The 17,612-nt window shown below is 49.9% G+C and overlaps 3 protein-coding genes across 3 annotated transcripts; 2 read left to right on the top strand and 1 right to left on the bottom strand.

Annotated features, from left to right (window-relative positions):
* Positions 1-382: 382 nt before the first annotated feature.
* Positions 383-3,928, top strand: cfap210 (cilia and flagella associated protein 210; the record flags this gene model as incomplete). The annotated part of the gene is made up of 9 exons (XM_079731813.1): positions 383-434; positions 659-867; positions 1,026-1,199; positions 1,915-2,120; positions 2,393-2,549; positions 2,654-2,793; positions 2,946-3,138; positions 3,300-3,464; positions 3,575-3,928. The coding sequence occupies 9 exons, from the start codon at positions 383-385 to the stop codon at positions 3,926-3,928; spliced, it is 1,650 nt and encodes a 549-aa protein (XP_079587939.1).
* Positions 3,929-4,274: 346 nt separating this feature from the next.
* Positions 4,275-9,506, bottom strand: ppig (peptidylprolyl isomerase G (cyclophilin G)). The gene is made up of 13 exons (XM_079731884.1): positions 9,400-9,506; positions 8,647-8,724; positions 8,425-8,499; positions 8,220-8,327; positions 7,954-7,998; positions 7,772-7,859; positions 7,539-7,568; positions 7,299-7,438; positions 6,996-7,179; positions 6,728-6,904; positions 6,555-6,636; positions 6,284-6,417; positions 4,275-5,992 (listed from the first exon to the last, which is right to left on the bottom strand). The coding sequence occupies exons 2-13, from the start codon at positions 8,702-8,704 to the stop codon at positions 4,747-4,749; spliced, it is 2,367 nt and encodes a 788-aa protein (XP_079588010.1). The 5' UTR covers positions 8,705-8,724; positions 9,400-9,506; the 3' UTR covers positions 4,275-4,746.
* Positions 9,507-9,990: 484 nt separating this feature from the next.
* On the top strand, positions 9,991-16,866 carry fastkd1 (FAST kinase domains 1). Its single transcript, XM_079733992.1, has 15 exons — positions 9,991-10,039; positions 10,464-10,960; positions 11,044-11,112; positions 11,225-11,350; positions 11,686-12,084; positions 12,313-12,423; positions 12,533-12,664; positions 12,958-13,444; positions 13,782-13,896; positions 15,056-15,184; positions 15,453-15,584; positions 15,949-16,062; positions 16,197-16,341; positions 16,437-16,551; positions 16,676-16,866. Exons 2-15 carry the CDS (start codon positions 10,626-10,628, stop codon positions 16,772-16,774), a joined length of 2,508 nt encoding a protein of 835 aa, XP_079590118.1. The 5' UTR covers positions 9,991-10,039; positions 10,464-10,625; the 3' UTR covers positions 16,775-16,866.
* The last annotated feature ends 746 nt before the right edge of the window (positions 16,867-17,612 follow it).

Here is a 17,612-nt window from a genome sequence, read left to right as displayed (position 1 = left end):
TTCGTCAAAACCCTATTATTTTGCTCTTTGTCGTTATTGTTGTTCATCGTGTCGTGGTCGTATTCTTACTCAGGCCGGAGGCTGTAAACTGGCCTTCACAGCTCATAGGAACTAAGAACGGAAGTGGCGTTGCGTTAGACCGGACTTACGCTACACTTCAGGACCCTCTCTCACCCTACACAGTGAGACGGGGTGCATCCTCTCTCCGGCGTTGATTGGTTGACGCGTTGCTTGGACACGGTCAAACAAATGGCATGAATGTCGGCTTACGGGAACTGTGACCCGAGTTTTAATCAACAGGATTTGGTTTAAAAAAAAAAGAGTTACACATAGAGTATTATTTGCTGGTTTTTCTTGGTTTCAGGAGGGAAAATAAATAAACATGGCAGAATCAATGGTTCAATATGGGAGAAGAAGAGGATCAAGTCCGATGGGTAACAGCAACACATGTGTTTATTTAAAGCTTGACATATTACTATGGTTTAAACAGTAGGCTGCTGTAGCATCCTGTTTGCAAATATAGTGCATGATAGGAATAATAATAATAGGATTAATACAATATTAGAGATATTGATGCCCTGTTAAAGGGTGTCTGTGTATCAACCATGCATGGCTCAACTGACTACCTGACATTTCATTTCTGTGATCGTTCTCCCAGTGTCTTCAGATGGGGACTGCCATGGGACTAAACCCCCATTAGATCTGAGACAGGTCACTGTGTTGCCCCGAGAGGAATACTTGAGAATCAAAGAATCGTTAAATCACCAAAGTAAACACAAGAAGAGGGTTGAAGAAGCAGCAAAACAAAGAGAGGCGATGCATCAGCAGTCCAAGGAAGTGGTGAAGTTATGGTCCAACACCATCGTGGTGAGTCAACAACAGCCAGTTGTAACTGCCAGTTATACATTTTTACAAACTAAACTAACAGATGGGGGCCGAAAAAATGTGCCAAATTCAAACGTTTCATTGCCGAGTTTCTAAGACGAAGCGTCGGCTCCAGAGTAACGCGCTGCGTCTCGCGACAGGGACAACGGCAAAAGAAAATCGAGGCCAAGAAGATCCGAGAGGAGCTGGAAGAGGAGCAGCGCATGGCCAGGGACCTGGAGGAGGCTAGGTACCAGGAGCAGTTGAGGAAGGAGGCCATCGGAAGAGCCAAGGCTCAGCTCTACTACCAGACCCAGCAGGTCAAGGGCTTCCACGTGAGTGGTTCTTCAGCCATGGGTTTGCTCGCCATTTAACATATACCCGTCTGGCAGCGGCGCAGGAGGTAGTGCGGGTAGCCTGGTGACCCGAAGGTTGCCGGTGTGATCCCCGGTTCCTCCTAGCTGAGTGTCGGGGTGTCCCCAAGATCCTAACCCTGACTGCCTCATGACCAGGTGGTAGTGCAGGTTATCTAGTCACTCAAAGGTGACTTGGTGCCTCCTACTGTAGCTAAGTGGCGGAGTGTCCCCGAGATCCTAACTGCCTCATGACCAGGTGGTAGTGCAGGTTGTCTAGTGACTCAAAGGTTGTCTGGCAACCCTAAGGTGGCCAGTTCGATCCCCGGTTCTTCCTACTGTAGCTAAGTGGCCCTGAGGTCCTAACCCTGACTGCCTCCTGACCAGCTGGCCGTTGCCTTCTATCGTTGACCGCCTTTTGCAAACGATACAACCACCCATGAATGGGTGAGCATTATGTAAACGCAGTCCATCCATCTTCAAGGTTTCAAGTCTCTCTGTAGTAGACGCTGATATTCTACCTTCAGTGAATGAGCGAAACATATCATGAAGGAGCATTGTAGGCGCTGGGCATCTTGCTCCACGACGCCTACAGGTAGGGTGGTGACCGTGAGCCGGGAATGGGACACCGCTACGTTATCCCGCCCCTACCCGGTTCTAGCGCCTTGCGTGATTTGACATGAACATCCTCCCGCAGAGCGCTCTCCTGCTGACCGAGGTGCTGAAGGAGAGAGAGGCCCAGGTCGAGCTGAAGCGCAGAATCCAGAGCTCCTCCAAAGAGCGGGACCGGGAGGTGCTCGACCAGATCAAGTCCCGGGAGGACGAGGCCTTGGAACGGGAGCGGCAGAAGGCCGTCCAGAAGAAGCTCGACACCCAGGCGGTGGCGGAGGACCTGAAAACACAGTGAGCTTCGGTGACGCGTCTTTCTGTGGTTAATCCAAGAGGGACCGGGTTTCAGTAGAGCGCAGTGATGGTGTTGAGGGTTGCGAGTCAAGTCTCATCTGGATTAAGCATTGACTCACCTCAGAGATGTTCTCAACCACTGATTATGTATACAGTTGTATTTAGGTTGGATTTTTTTTATTTCATCTCCAGAAAAAATGACGAGGTCCGGACCTCGGTGACCTCATAGCGGGCTACGGGCATGGTGGTAACATGCGCTTCCTCTTCCTCAGGATGAGGAACGTGGAGTTGGCCAGAGCTCGGGAGAAGCTGGAGAACGTGAAGGAGGGAGAGGAGATCCAGCGCCTTCGCGAGCTGCACCTCAGGGAGCAGAGTGCGGCGAGACAAAGGCAGGAGGAGCGGAAGAAGAGCACCATGCAGGCTCACCTGGTGAGGAAGGCCCCCTCTTGAGGGTGTCCATTTTAAACGACATACCGCCAACGATACAAACGGGCTGTGTTGTGCTTCCCGGCTGGCGGTGTGTCGCACCACAGGAGCACGTCGCTAACCGAGACGTGGTGAGAGGCATCGATGAACGGAAGCGGGCGCTGGAAGAGGAACAGAGGGAGCTTTTCCTCGCCACCAAGAAGAAGATGGGGATCTTAAGGAAGGAGAAAGAGGCTGAGTTGTTCAGGTAAAGCCCCTGGTCAAAAAAGGTATGTCTATATTATCGGGTCACTCAGAAGTGGTCACCTAGCCTCAACACTAGCGGTCATGGTTTTTCTTTTGCCACACCCAAAATTAAAGAGCATATTTACGATCATGCATGTGCTTGTGCTCCTCAAGAGAGGCCCAGATTCTCAAGGACAGGATTAGGAACAAGTTGACCGCCACCATGCAGGAGAAGACAGACCACGAGGATGAGTGCATCGCCAAGGCCATCGCCGAACAGGAGACCAGAGAGGCCCTGAGACGCAACGCTGACGAGGAGAGGAAGGCAGCGATGCAGAAGAGCATCTCCGAACACAGAGAGACCCTGGTGAGACCCCCAGGGACATCTGGTGATCCCTGCAGGCTGAGGGCCAAGCTTACGGGGAATACCAAGGGAAACCGGGAGTCCTGATTCTTAATATAAATCCGTGGTGTTGGATGATGAATTACAACTACTGATATCTTGTGTTCGCTCTTGTGTTCCACCAGCGGCTGGAACAAGAGCAGAAGGAGATGATTGCGCGTCAGAAAGCCCTGGAGATGCAGCAGGCCAAAGAGGAGACCGCCAGAATCTTCCTGGAGAAGCAACAGCAGAAGGCCCAAAAAGCCAAGGAAGAGGGGAGATCTTTGCAAAATCACTATGTCCAGCAAATGGTGAGCTTCCGTTCCTTCAGGGCCGAAAAACGCCAACTTCCGGTGGTGAATTCAAACGTCCACGCCTCGTCTTTTCACTTTGCACCTATTCCCACCGTGTGTGCGCGTAGGCGGAGAAACGGCTCCGACGCAAGCAGAAGAAAATAGAGCAACGGGAGTCTCTGGTGAAGAACACGGAACTCACCGTGGCAGAGGGGCAGCAGTTCCAGCAGTACGCGTCGCGGGTCATCCGCGAGGCGGCGGCGGGCCAGCGGAACCTCCTCCCGCTCCACAAAGCCGCCAGGGAGGGGCTGGGCGGCGGCCTGGGGCCCGTCTTCGGCGGCGCGCAGCCGAGCTACCTCGTTCAAGACGACAGCGGCGTAGAGATGCCGCGATACGTTGGCGGTACGACCCAGAGCGTCAAGGAGCTCAACGAGACGACGGACATCGAGGGAGCGAGGAAACGGCTCGGCTTCACTTGGTGACGGGGCGGTCGTAGGGAGGCTTCATACCCGTTACTGGGAGTTGTGGGTGGGAAACACTGATCTGGATTGGTTTTGAAATGTTAAGGCTCAGTGCTGGGCTTTGTACAAGTAGAAGAAACAAAGTTTGTTTGATTCATGTATAAAGTGTTTGGTATGGTTAAATTACAGCATCCTCAGTTATATGTATTGAAGTAAATAACTAACTTAAAATTGGGTTGACCTGCTCCAACTAAAAATGTTATCTGAGGAAAGTCAATAGTTTATTTGGTGCTGAGAAATAGGTTACTTATTTGATGTCAAATAAATACACAATTTACAGATTTATACAAACTTGTTTTATGTTGCATGTTATGTTGGACAGTCTCCATTTGAAGTGAAACAACAGGTATCTCAAACTACAAAAAAAGAAAAATCAAATGTGGAAGATACACATGCAAAAAGCCCCAAAACTGATTTAAAATTAAAAAGGGAAATAAAAAAACAAAACAAACAGACTTCAACAGACTCATATTTCATTATACATCCTGGCTGGTAAACGCAAAAAACAATGTTCCTTAACCTCTCTAAACAAATTGTTTATATACTTTTTAAAAATACAGTAAAAAAGTACTAGGGGAGGGGGGGTTCACAAGGAGGTTTATTTTCACTGCAGTAGGACTTCTAATAGTTTGAAGAACTTATTTTGGAATTTGAAAAAAAAAACAAAAACTAAAAACAAACCCAATGATTTCCCAGTGACCAAAAAGCGGTCTGGCGTGGACCGGCGTCTACGAGTATCAAACACCGCGCGTACACGGAAGGGGGACTCGATCGCAGGCCTAGTCACTGTCGTCGTTGCTCGACCCGGAGCTGTCCTTCCTGTCGCGGGTTCCCTCGCGTCCTCGGTTGCTGCGGTTCCTCGCAGGGCTTCTGGCCGGCTCTTTGGCTTTGGACGGGGACTCCCCCGGGGGGCTTTTCTTCTTGTCCTCCGGGCTCTTCCGGCCCTTGGTCTTGTCGTCCTGGTCGCTGTCGGAGCTGCTGCTGCTGCTGCTGCTGCTGCTGCGGCGGCGGCCCCTGGAGCCCCGTCTCGGGGCCGCCCCGCTCTCCTTGTCCCTCCTGCGCGCCTGCCGGTCGTTGCTCCGGCTCCGGGAGCGCCGCCCGCCCCTGTGAGAGTCTCTGGCCTTGGCCCGGTCCGGGCTCCTGGTGCGGTCCCGGTTCCTGGGTGACCCTCGCCGCTTGTCATCCCTGGAGCGCTGCCGGCGTCTCTCCTGGCTCCTCCGGCTGCCCTCGCTGGGCCTCTCCCTGTCCCTTCTCTCGCCCCGGTCCCTCGAGGACGCCCGCCTAGCCCCTCGGTCCCCTCGGTCTCGGCTCCTGCTGTGGGACTGGGGGCCCTCTTTACCGCTTGTCCTGTCCTTGCTCTTGGACTCGGCCCGCTCCTTCTCCCGCTTGTCCCCGTTTCGGCCCTTCTCTTCCTGCGGCTTCTCGCCGTTCCTTCCCTTCGGGTCGTCTTTCGGCTTCTTCTCGGAGTCGGCGCGCTGGCTCGTCTCCTTGCCGTGGTCGGACTCCGTCTCCTTCTCCTTCTCCTTGGCCACGGCCGCGTCTTTGCTCCGGGAGCGGCCTCGGCGCTCGTCTGCTTTGGGCTTGTGGTCCCGCTCCTTCTCTTTGCTCTTTGACCGTCTCCTCTTGTCCCCGCTTTTACGCACCTCGTCTCCGCTCTTGTCAGCGCTCTTGTCAGCGCTCTTGTCCGCGCTCTTGTCCGCGCTCTTGTCCGCGCTCTTGTCTCCTCCCTTGTCTCCTCCCTTGTCTCCTCCCTTGTCTCCTCCCTTGTCTCCTCCCTTGTCTCCGCTCTTGTCTCCGCTCTTGTCTACGCTCTTGTCTACGCTCTTGCTGCGGCTGCGTGAGCCGCCCCTCTTCTTGGCCTTGTGTCTGCTGTGTTTGTCTTCGTCCTTCTTCTCCTTGTCCTTGCTCCGGGACCGGTGGGAGCGACCGCGCTTCTCCTTCTCCGCCGGCTTGTCGTCGGAGTCCTTCTTCTCTGCCCGGGTCGCTTTAGCGGCCTCCTCCTTCGCCGCCTCCTCCATGTCACCTCTGGGAGACCAGGGGGGAAAGGTGGTCCCGGTTTAGCCAAATGTATTCGCCCAGGCCAGTTTACACATGGTCAAAATGTGTAAACATGGTTTTAATGGTCAAAATGTGTTGCACTTAAATGGCTGACCCAACAAAGTTAAGTTGTAGCCAGCTTCCCAGTATAATATACGATTCCACATATTATAGAGATGTAAGCATTTCATTTTACAGATTGAGTCCAGGATGGCCGATTAGAGTATAAACACGTAGACGCCTTTGAATTATTAATCTCTTTCTAAAAGGGCCTCTTACTTGTCCCCTTTAATCCAGCGCTCTCCACTCGTTGCCCTCGTCCTTTGCCGCTGCATTTCCTGCCGCCAGTGGGGCGGCGTCTCGCTGCGGCGGAAACGGTCTCGTGATCTTGAGCGGGAGGGAGTGCGATAGCGCTGGTGGAGAAGGACAGAGACAGCCGGGTTTACGGTCATCAACCAGACAAGGGGCTTAGGGTGTGCCAAAGATATTTTACTAATGTGTCTGGGTTAGTGAATTCAGACAAAGTTTCAACCAACGAGCATGCACTTACCCGTGGACCTCTCCCTTTAATCTTCCTGCCGGACCGGGTCGTCACTAGTCCTCTGTGATATGCAGACTGGGCATTAAACGGCCTGCCCATGAAAAGGGGAAGAGTCAAACATTAGGACGTGGGAAGATCATCGGCTCCGGGTACAGTCCTGAGTGCCGTGGTCGTTGACCGACCTCTCCCTCGGCCGTTCCTCGCGCTGCCTGGGGTTCTGTCCAGCGTCGTCGTTCTGGGCGGCCTGGGGACTTTTGCGCATGAGGAATCTGTTCTGAGGGACCTCCGGGATCTCTTCGGGTCGGACCGAGGACAACTGCAGGTCTTGGTCTTTCTCGTCCGCACTTCCGGCCTCGGACCTAGACGCAGAACATGCGGAGAGCGCGCGTTTAAACACGAGCCGGTTCCCCTGCACAGACGGGGACGGACCGCGGAGGTCTAAGCAAGTACCTCTCTTTCTTCATCTTTTTTTGCTTCTTCTTCTTCTGCTTTTTCACCTTCTTCTTCCGCCTCTGGGACTCTTTTTCGGACTCCTCCGACTCGGAGGATGGCTCCGAGGAGCTGTCTGAGGAGCTGGAGCTGTCGCTGGCCTCAGAAGACGCCTTCTCCTTTTTCTTCTTCTCGCCTGGCTTCACTGAAGAGAGGAGACGTCGAGGGAATCGCTTTAGGGCAACAAAAATAAACGGCACGAAGGCAGAAGCACACTTTTTAAAAGACGGGTGTGAGATGTGGTGTTCGAAAGTGTGTCAAGACCTCTTGTCTTAGGGATGAGCTCCCCGCAGTTCATGATCTTGACTTCGGAATATGGTTTACTGCTGGCGTCTGTCTTCTGCCTCTCCATGGTTTGGATGACCTCTTGGCCAGATATCACTTGTCCGAAAACCACGTGGACTCTGATATTGGAACAGTTGTTGTCAGCAAACATTCAAAACTAATTAAATTTGCAAATAAAAACAAAAACAAGGTTTTCTATATCAGATATGAAGCACTTACCCGTCCAGATGTGGCGAAGGTTTGGTTGTACTGAAGATTAAAACACAACAAATGTTAGTTGTAAATTAAGAAGCTCAAACAATCAAAGTCGTGTATTGTATAATGTTAACATTTCTTTCCACCAAAACATCCATATGGATAATTATATACGACAACCAGCATGAAATTATCATTACGTTGCTGTATTGCACAGCCCAGATAGATTAGACAAACCGAGTAGATTTCATGCTCACATAAAGAACTGAGATCCGTTGGTGTCCTTGCCCCTGTTCGCCATGGAAAGCAGGTACTCCTTATTGTGTTTCATGGTAAAGCTCTCATCTAAAAACAAGAAATTAAATTGAAACCAACATTAGTGGATGAATGATGATTTTACAATTGATAATAGTTTAGATGAAAGGTTTGGCGTCTTTACCTTCAAAGAAGCCACCATAGATGGATTCACCCCCTCTTCCATTCCCTGTTATGGAATGGTTATGAAGAGAATATCAAGGCAAGGAGCGGTTAAACAGGAAAACTGCAGTGATAATATAAGGCAGAATTCATTCAAATTGTCAAAATGACAAATTAGACTATACATTCAATTGTCATTCGTTTTTTACTTGCATTTCGGAACCCCAGCCAGTTTTCACTACTTATACCACCCACAGAAGTATACAGACAAAATCGTCAAGATCATACCTTCACTGAAGTCCCCCCCCTGGATCATGAAGTCCTTCACGATTCGGTGGAACACACATCCTTTGTAATGAAGAGGTTTCTGAGTTCCTTTACCGATGCCTTTCTCACCTAGTAGAAACACAAGAATGGCAGGGCTTCCATATGACGCACATCACTCAAAAATACATGAAAGCCTGGTAAATTGTGTATGTTTATCATCTAGTACCTGTACAGAGACACCTGAAGTTTTCAGTTGTCTTGGGGCAAACCTCTGAGAACAACTCCACCACAATTCGACCAACTGTGTAAAAAAACATATCGTTAGATAGTATAAATGGCCTTTAACCCATTTGTACCGGCTGCTGCGCGGCGCAACATTACTAGATACAATGTTGCGATACAAATGGGTTAAGTAGTTAAGTAATTAGATATTGGATAGAGGTCTTACCATTAATGTTGCTGATTCCAACGTCGAAGAAGCACCGAGGACGCACCTTGATGCCCATGATTACTGACCGAAACCTGCCTGGAACACATCAATAGATGTGATCAGGTTACATCTGGTGCCAGACCCATCCACACATAGATATCATAAAGTAACCAAAACAATACATGTGATCAGGTGGTTATGTGGCGCAAGTCCCATCCATTCCTATAGTTCATAAAGTTACCCAATCAATAGATGTGATCAGGTGGGTAAATGGCGCTAGACCCATCCATAACGTGACAGAGTTCGTAAAGTGACCCAAACAACACGGAGAGGCCCCACTCAGCCAGGTCCATCACGGGGTATCGACATGAACCGCTTCGTCTTTGACCAAGGAGGTCAAATGGGCCAAGACTCTTGTGTTCATCGTTAGGTATAACGAATCAACGAATGAATGAATGAATGACCCCGGGTTGAATGAGCGTGAATTCAGCGATTTCGAAAGTAAACGCTACCCGGGCAGGTACAATTGCAAAACATTAATAAATTGCCAATAAACCGATATAACCACATGATGAATGTGATAAAGCACGGGTCAGTCCCCCGTGCAGCGGACGGGCACCCGTAGGGGGTTCGGATCCTTCTGGGCCTAACTCAACGTTACCGTGCCCATGAGCACTGGGGCAGTCAGAGTACGTACACACCGGGTTCACCCATGTGGTAAACAAACATCTGAACTGAAAGCCACCGATATCGATCTAATTATCGTATTACCTTAGTTGGTGGACCAATGATGCTGTTCCGAAGAATAATCGATCATCTAATAACGAAATCCAAGTCCCATTCAGTGTCACACAGTGTTTTCTAAAGATGGCGCGAGGAGAACGTCAATGTACTTCGGGGTCCGCGCACGAGGAGCGCTTAATATTGGTCAGCTGACCGCCCGCCGCTAGGCAACCCCGCGCTCCCGGGCTCAATGCGAAGCCGATTGGAAAATGTTAAATACAAATATTAACAGTTGGGGGAAGATGAAATACGCAGTGTTGGTCCACAAATGTTCATGTCGGCTCAGTGATACAGCATATGTGTATTATTACAAATATATATATTTTATTTCAAAAATAAAATACGGAGTGATAACATTTCAGACAATGACTTGTGTTGGCATGGATAATGGCCTTCATCTGCTACCTACGAATGATTGTTTCCATGTGACCAAGATATACACCATTTATATTTCCAGCCTTGTACTAAAACCTAAGGTTTTTTGACTTGGCTAAGCCTCGCCCTCCCGGGATGTACGGCCGAGCAAAACACAGCGATTACACTTTGAACCTTCCGCGTCATAACACTGGCTAGGGAAGTAAAATCGAATAGCACACATGCTAAATCATAAACTATGCGAACACTCACTGTAAGTACAGTCTATGTTTCCAATTCAGTAGTATCCTGTCATCCGTTCAGAGATACATCCAATTCCACGTTTAGTGACAAAAGCGTTGTGTGTCGGTCGTTTCGTGGACGTTATTCTACCTCCCATGTGAGCAGCATGACTTCATACTGGGCTGTGCAGCCTTACTTAATACAAAGTCAGACCAGTGGTGCAGTCCACAGTAATGTCACTTTCCTATACCATTCACAGATTTTTGTATTTTAAATATCTTGTAAAGATGATTTTCTATCTGAGGGTTTGGCTTGTCATGCAAAATTGAGTTTAGGTAGTTTATTTAGTAAATATCAGTTTATTATTTATGCCAGTATAATCCAATATACCTTCCTATATAATACTTTGACTTCCTGAATGAATCCTTCCTCCCTTTCTTCATTTCCTTCCCTAGATGGCAGCTAGATGACAGCAGTCGGCAGGAAAACATCTGCACTGTACCCTAGTGACCTCATGTGGATGTCAAGGACTTTTCCCCTCAGCTAATCTGGACAGCAGTCACAGTCTCACGATGGGGACTCTTCTCTGCTCTTAAAGGGAGCCTGGACGTTGGGCCATGTTTCGCCTGCGCCTGGCCAGTGCCTGTGTGCGCAGGTCTGTGTACACTGGGCCAGGAAACCGAGACCTAGTCCTGGATCAGCTGAAGGTGTGCTTCAGCGAAGACCAAGTGTTTGAGGTAGTGGGCAGGAACAAGGCCAAGCTCGCGGTGAACCACGTGGGTTGTGCGGTGGGGATGCTGTGGCAGTTCCAGAAAGAGAAACCACAATTATTAAGGACGGTCGGGGCGGTCAAAAGCCACCCTCAGTTTCTGACCCTCAGAGTTTTGGCCGAAAACAAGATCTCCCTCATGGATGACTGCTTGTTGGTGGATATGCTGTATGATGTTCTCAGGTACAGTGAAACAAGGTCATAGACTCACGTTGAAGCCAAATATCTCGCCCCTAATAGCAAAGTTTGTTTCCTCTTGCTTTCAGACTCAACGTGGAGCCTCATGACTCGCTAGTTCAACAGCTGGTTTCTGAAGCCTCTGTAAGACTAGATAGGTATTATTATCATTATTACTATTGTTATTACCGCATATCTGATCTCATTGAGTCCTTTGGCTTGACTCGAGAGGGATCACAAGCAGCACATGTTTGTGTTTTTGTCTTGCAGTTTCCCGCTGTCTTCCCTCTCCAAGTTCGCCATTTGTCTGAATGATCAACAACTGCAGCTGAGTCCGCTGATGGGACGCATCACTGACATTCTTTCCCTGAAGCTCTCAACCATCAATGATGCCAGGTGGGAACTCTTTACCACCATTTACCGTTCAGCCATTTAGCAGACGCCTTTATCCGAACCACCCTGCAGTGAATGGAGGCGCACGTCATTAAGGAGCAGGTAAAGCTTTGTTTACAGGCAGGCTGTGTACCTTGAGGATCCAACCCAGTACCTCTTGAAACACCCCGACCACCACACTATCCTTCCCCGGGATAGATGTTGGAAACAGCCTAACCACTAGACTATCCTGCCCCGGCATAGTAATACTAGGTCTCACCCGTTTCCAGCCTATTCGTAATTTCTAACACCCTGTGATTTTCTAACTGTAAATGTCTTCCTCCATTTTCTCTTTCTAGAATCCTGACCGTACTGATGATCAGCGTGTCCCCCATGGTGTCCCCTCGCCTGAGGGACCGGCTCCTGGACCGGGCGGACCACCTGCTAGACTCCATGGACCCCGTGAAGTACAACAACCCCCGCAGGGTGGTGCAGTTCCTGCGCAACATCCGCTTCGGCCGGCGCCCCCTGCTGGAGAAGTGCAACCGGATCCTGCTGCAGAGCGTCCCGCGGATGGACGCGGAGAACCTGAGCATCATCATGGGCCTCTACCAGTCGCTGCAGTTCAACAACTGCGAGTTCCGACTGGCGGCCAAGCAGCGGCTGACGGAACTGATCGACTCCAGCACCGACCCCGCCGCCTTCACCAAGCTCTTTGTGGCGCTGTGTCCCATGGCCAGCACGGAGATCAGAGAATGGTCGGTTTGAGACCTCTTGTGTTTTTTTACGTCCGCGGCCATGGTTGTCCCACACGCCGCAATCGAGCTCTTATGTTTCGTCATGGGGAATAGATGAAATGCGTTCATGCGTCGAAAAACGATGTAAATATGAATTGTGTGCATGAAAAGCAGAGACACTCAGGAGGTAAACTTTCAGACTCACTTGGGTCCAATCTTGTGTTCTGTCTATTTTCGGTTCCCTTGTAGGTTGGAGAGCACTGCACTCCTATTGGCCGACGAGTTCAATCCACAGCAGGCCTTGATACTGGCCGAGGGGCTCGAAGAGATCCAGTGTAGGAACCTCAACTTGATCAACAAGTAGGTTCCACTCGGTTCCTCCCTCTCCTGTTTATAGAGAACCAGATGGCCTTTAAGCATTACAATACAAGCACAACCACAAAGTGAACCGGATGTTGTGTCTTTTCAGGATTGCATCAATAATCCAAAAGAACCTTAGAGTCTACAAATCCATGGAGGTGGCGAGGATCACCCAGGCCCTCTTCCTGCTGCACTACCAGAACCCCGAGCTGTTCAGCAAGTTACGGAGCATCCTCATCAGGTGGGTTATCCTCTGGTCTGGCCGTGCTCTGCATCCTGGTTGACTCAGCCCTGGGCTAACTGCTTTCTCCCTTTGGCCCTCCCTCCCTCCCTCTCTGACCCTCCCTCCCTCCCTCCCTCCTCCCCTCCCTCCCTCCCTCTCTGGCCCTTCCCCCCTCCCTCTCCCCCTCCCTCCCTCTCCCCCCCCCTCTCCTCCCTCCCTCTCCCCCCCCCCTCCTCCCTCCCTCCCTCCCTCCCTCTTCCCCCCTCTCCTCCCTCTCCTCCCCCTCCCTCTCCACCCTCCCTCCCGCCCAGCTTCCTGCAGGACAGCCTGTACCCCTCGGAGGTCACCATGCTGACGCGCGTGCTGGCCACGCTGCCCAGCCCGCGGCTGGAGGCGGGCGTGGTGGCGCGGCTGGACGCCGTCCTCCCCCAGTGCAGCCTCAGCGACCTCAACACGCTGGCGCAGGCGGTGGGCAGGTGCGTGCGCAGCGACGCCTCCTACCGCCACAGCGCGCCCGGCCAGTACGTGCGGCTGCTGCAGGGGCTGAGCCGCTGCGGCCACGAGCGGCTCGACACGGCGGACCGGCTGGAGCCCCTGCTGGACGAGCTGCGCTACGCCTCGGGCGAGTGGTTCGAGGAGATGCTCCTGGAGCACACCCTGGCCACGCTGCAGAGGATGACGGCGCAGGTGAGCTGGAGCAACGTGCCCGACCTGGCGCACCTGCTCACCAAGACCAACCACCTGTGTGCGCCGCTGCTGGACCGCATCGCCGCGGTCACCCTGAAGGACATCGACAAGGTGGGGGAGGTTATATGTCACACACACACACACACACACACAAATGACAGACTGGTTTCAGTCTATTTTATTTGTGACATAGACATTTATGTGTGTGTGTGTGTGTGTGTGTGCAGGAGTGTGTGTGTGTATGTGTGTGTGCAGGGGAAGTTTATGCTGATTATTTACTACATATTACAAGTGATTAAATGTCACACACACACAAATGACATAGACAGTCTATTTTATTTGTGACAGACATTTGTGTGTGTGTGTGTGTGTGTGCGCGCGAGCGCATCAATGTGTGTGTGCGTCCGTCTGATGAGTAATATCTTTATTGTTTTCTCATATTCTCCAGATCCATCCCTCCGCCACCTACGCCACACTGCTCCCCTTCGCCGTCCTCAACTACGACTCTCCGACCGCAGACGAGCTGTTTGACGTTTGCATCGAGCACCTGAAACCTCACATCAGTAAGTGTGACACTGGTGTCCATGTGTACGTATCACAGGTGTGTGTTGTATCTAGTCCCAGGTGTGTGTGTTGTATCTAGTCCCAGGTGTGTGTGTGCATGTTGTATCTAGTCCCAGGTGTGTGTGTGTGTGTGTGTGTGTGTGTTGTATCTAGTCCCAGGTGTGTGTGTGTTGTATCTAGTACCAGGTGTGTGTGTGTGTGTGTGTGTGTTGTATCTAGTCCCAGGTGTGTGTGTTGTATCTAGTCCCAGGTGTGTGTGTTGTAAATAGTCCCAGGTGTGTGTGTGCATGTTGTATCTAGTCTAGTGCATGTTGTATGCATGTTGTATCTAGTGTGTGTGTGCGTGTGTGTGTGTGTGTTGTATCTAGTCCCAGGTGTGTGTGTGTGTGTGTGTTGTATCTAGTCCCAGGTGTGTGTGTGTGTGTGTGTGTGTGTGTGTGTGTTGTATCTAGTCCCAGGTGTGTGTGTTGTATCTAGTCCCTGGTGTGTGTGTTGTATCTAGTCCCAGGTTTGTGTGTTGTGTCTAGTCCCAGGTGTGTGTGTTGTATCTAGTCCCAGGTGTGTGTGTGTGTGTGTTGTATCTAGTCCCAGGTGTGTGTGTTGTGTCTAGTCCCAGGTGTGTGTGTTGTATCTAGTCCCAGGTGTGTGTGTGTGTGTGTGTTGTATCTAGTCCCGGGTGTGTGTGTTGTATCTAGTCCCAGGTGTGTGTGTTATATCTAGTCCCTGGTGTGTGTGTTGTGTCTAGTCCCAGGTGTGTGTGTTGTATCTAGTCCCAGGTGTGTGTGTGTGTGTGTTGTATCTAGTCCCAGGTGTGTGTGTTGTATCTAGTCCCAGGTGTGTGTGTGTGTGTGTGTTGTATCTAGTCCCAGGTGTGTGTGTTGTATCTAGTCCCTGGTGTGTGTGTTGTGTCTAGTCCCAGGTGTGTGTGTTGTATCTAGTCCCAGGTGTGTGTGTGTGTGTGTGTGTTGTATCTAGTCCCTGGTGTGTGTGTTGTATCTAGTCCCAGGTGTGTGTGTTGTATCTAGTCCCAGGTGTGTGTGTGTGTGTGTTGTATCTAGTCCCAGGTGTGTGTGTTGTATCTAGTCCCAGGTGTGTGTGTGTGTGTGTTGTATCTAGTCCCAGGTGTGTGTGTCTCAGCGTTCCTCTCTGTGTCTGCAGGGTCCTTCGACCCCCACATGTTGGTGTTGCTGGCCTACGCTCTGGTCGTGGCCGACTGTTTTCCTGAAGAAGTGGTTAGAGAAATCTTCAACGTGGACTTCCTCGCCAAACTCGACGCGCATCTAGAAAGTAGGTGCTGGCGCTTTTCTAAGAACATGATCATTATCACATAATCATTTTTTAACTTGTTAATTGGGTTTTTGAAGGAGCAGACAATTGTGACGAGCGCATTTATAAAAAGTGACATTATATAAAAGAATATATAGAATTATTACATAATAACAATAAAAAAAAGAAGTATTATTATAATAATAATTATAATTATTATTATTATTCTAAGTATGACTACATGAAATTGGTGATGCAATAACTCGACCGCTCCTTCTCCCCACCCCAGCTATGCCCGACCTGCTCAACATGCGGATCCGCCTGCGGCTGATGGAGGTGAACCGCGCCGTGTGTCTGGAGTGTCCCGAGTTCCAGGTTCCCTGGTTCCACGCCCGCTACTGCCAGCAGCTGCAGAAGAAAGGTCCGCTTCTCCTCCGGGGTTCAGGGACTCTAGGAGTCATTTAGGAAACGCGCCCTTACGGAGCGCTATACAGGGATCTTAGACGCATGTCATTATTACCGTTATTTATTTTATTTATTTTTTATTACTGTTTCAGATGTATGTCATCCTTACTGTACCAGCAGCGATATATAGTTTTTCCGACAAATATACTTCTTGCAAGTCGCTTTGGATAAAAGCGTCTGCTCAATGCCCTAAATGTAAATGTAAACGTGAAGGAGCAGGTGGGGATTCGACCCCTCACTGCCCTGCCTGTCTGAAGTGGTCGGGTTCACTAGTATGCTGCTCCCGGTCCAAACGGTGTCCGATGTGCTGTGTTCTCCAGGGAGTTTCTCCAGCAGCCTGGTCCAAAAGCAAATCCACAAAATCCTGGCCGAGGTCCTGGGTGGTGCGGACCGGGCCAGGGCGTCGGTGCTCACGCCCTATTTCTACACCGTAGGTGAGTGGCGGACGCTGAAACACGACTCGACTCTATTTATGGGGGGGGGGGGCCTCCGATCCGAAGCCCCAGGGGGCATGTGCAGCGTCTGTGTCCCACACTGACCCTTCCTGTGCTGTTTCTCCCGGTGTTAGACTTTGAGTGCGTGTTGGACCGGTACAACCGGCCCATGGCCTACAGCGAGCCCAACACCCTGCAGATCACGGACGGCGGGAAGGTCCAGTGGAGGGCGGAGCCAACGGAGACGGTCATGAACGAGCTGCCACCAGGAGCACAGCGGTAAACCAATAGGACTCGAGGCTTTGGTCACATGTCCGTTCAATAACAGCCTGGTCGCTCGTCTGACTCACTGTTTGGACCCTTGGTGTTTTTAGGGTCGCTGTGGACTTCTTGGATTCAAAGGCATACTGTAAGAACTCTCGCCACATGAAGGGGGAGACGGGGATGAGGAAGAGACACCTGGAGATTATGGGATACCGTGTTGTTCAGGTGAGATGCACCTCCAAGGTGACTGTAAGGGTGACAATGGAAAAGGATGTATCTGAGGTGAACCATGATTGTAACGAGCAGATTTTATAAAGATGTTCGCTAATTGTTGTATTTCTTTGGGCAGATTCCCCATTATGAGTGGAATTCGATGGAGCTGTCTACGCAAGACGCCTGGGTTGGATACCTTAAGAAGAAAATATTTACTGAGGTGTCGTCTTCATAACTGAAATATGAGCATCAATGTTACCATCAACAAAACCCTCAACACTGTGGGATGATGTTGAACAATTAAGTTGTTTTTTTTAAGTGTTCCTTATTTGCTCCAAAAAATGTGTATTTGACATCGAGTGACCTATTTTCTGTTATTTAGAAACTAAAATGTTTTTATATAATAAAATATATATTTGTACAACATTTTGGTTTGTGTGAATGTTCATATGCTTATCCCGTTGCTACAAGACACATTTTGGTCATGTACAGCTTGATGTTTGGGTTCAACAATACTTAACTGCTGTTCTGAATGTGACTTAGTGGGAGCATGACATAGTTTCACATTTCCTACTTTTATTCCAATATTTTCTGTTTTACTAGTTGTGCCTAAATGCAGGAAAGAATCACACTTAAATAACTTAAAATCAAAGTATGTTTATTAAAAAAAAAAAAGAAAAATTAAAATAAGGCAAACTGAATTCAAATCAGTGTATCCAACAGCACTAAAATACCCACAAGGAACTCGTAGTCAAATGAAAGACAACATTACACTCCTGTGACAGTCACCCCTCCTGGCCCCATAGGCCTCTGAAGAATAAGTCCCGCCTCCGAGGCTCTGGTTCCCTCGGTCTAATGCCTATGGGAAATACCATGTTCTTTTTGAATGACATAACGTACATAACAAACTGTAGGTGGCGAAGCACTAAAAGCTGCGTCACGTTTTGAACCACGCACCCTTTCCATCTAGTTTCGACTGGGTTTTTGGATTTTCTGTGACGTTAAATCAGCATTAATAATCGTTTACTACTTCAACGGCACCGACAATCCAAAAACCCAGTCGAAACTAGATG

Source organism: Pollachius pollachius (assembly GCF_949987615.1).
Source record: "Pollachius pollachius genome assembly, chromosome: 3".
NCBI classification, from domain to species: domain Eukaryota; kingdom Metazoa; phylum Chordata; class Actinopteri; order Gadiformes; family Gadidae; genus Pollachius; species Pollachius pollachius.
Note: the sequence above shows the minus strand (reverse complement) of the source record. Positions and strands in the feature narration are given on the sequence as shown.

What these genes read in the sequence shown, in the direction of transcription:
- ppig (XM_079731884.1), bottom strand. Translation starts at nt 8,704, where the DNA reads ATGGGCATCAAGGTGCGTCCTCGGTGCTTCTTCGACGTTGGAATCAGC. An exon ending in GGGGGGGGACTTCAGTGAAG is followed by an intron (nt 7,999 to 8,219) that starts GTATGATCTTGA and finishes ATTCCATAACAG; the next exon opens with GGAATGGAAGAGGGGGTGAA. An exon ending in CTATGGTGGCTTCTTTGAAG is followed by an intron (nt 7,860 to 7,953) that starts GTAAAGACGCCA and finishes TCTTGTTTTTAG; the next exon opens with ATGAGAGCTTTACCATGAAA.
- fastkd1 (XM_079733992.1), top strand. Translation starts at nt 10,626, where the DNA reads ATGTTTCGCCTGCGCCTGGCCAGTGCCTGTGTGCGCAGGTCTGTGTAC. An exon ending in ACTCGACGCGCATCTAGAAA is followed by an intron (nt 15,185 to 15,452) that starts GTAGGTGCTGGC and finishes TCCCCACCCCAG; the next exon opens with CTATGCCCGACCTGCTCAAC. An exon ending in CTGCCACCAGGAGCACAGCG is followed by an intron (nt 16,342 to 16,436) that starts GTAAACCAATAG and finishes TGGTGTTTTTAG; the next exon opens with GGTCGCTGTGGACTTCTTGG.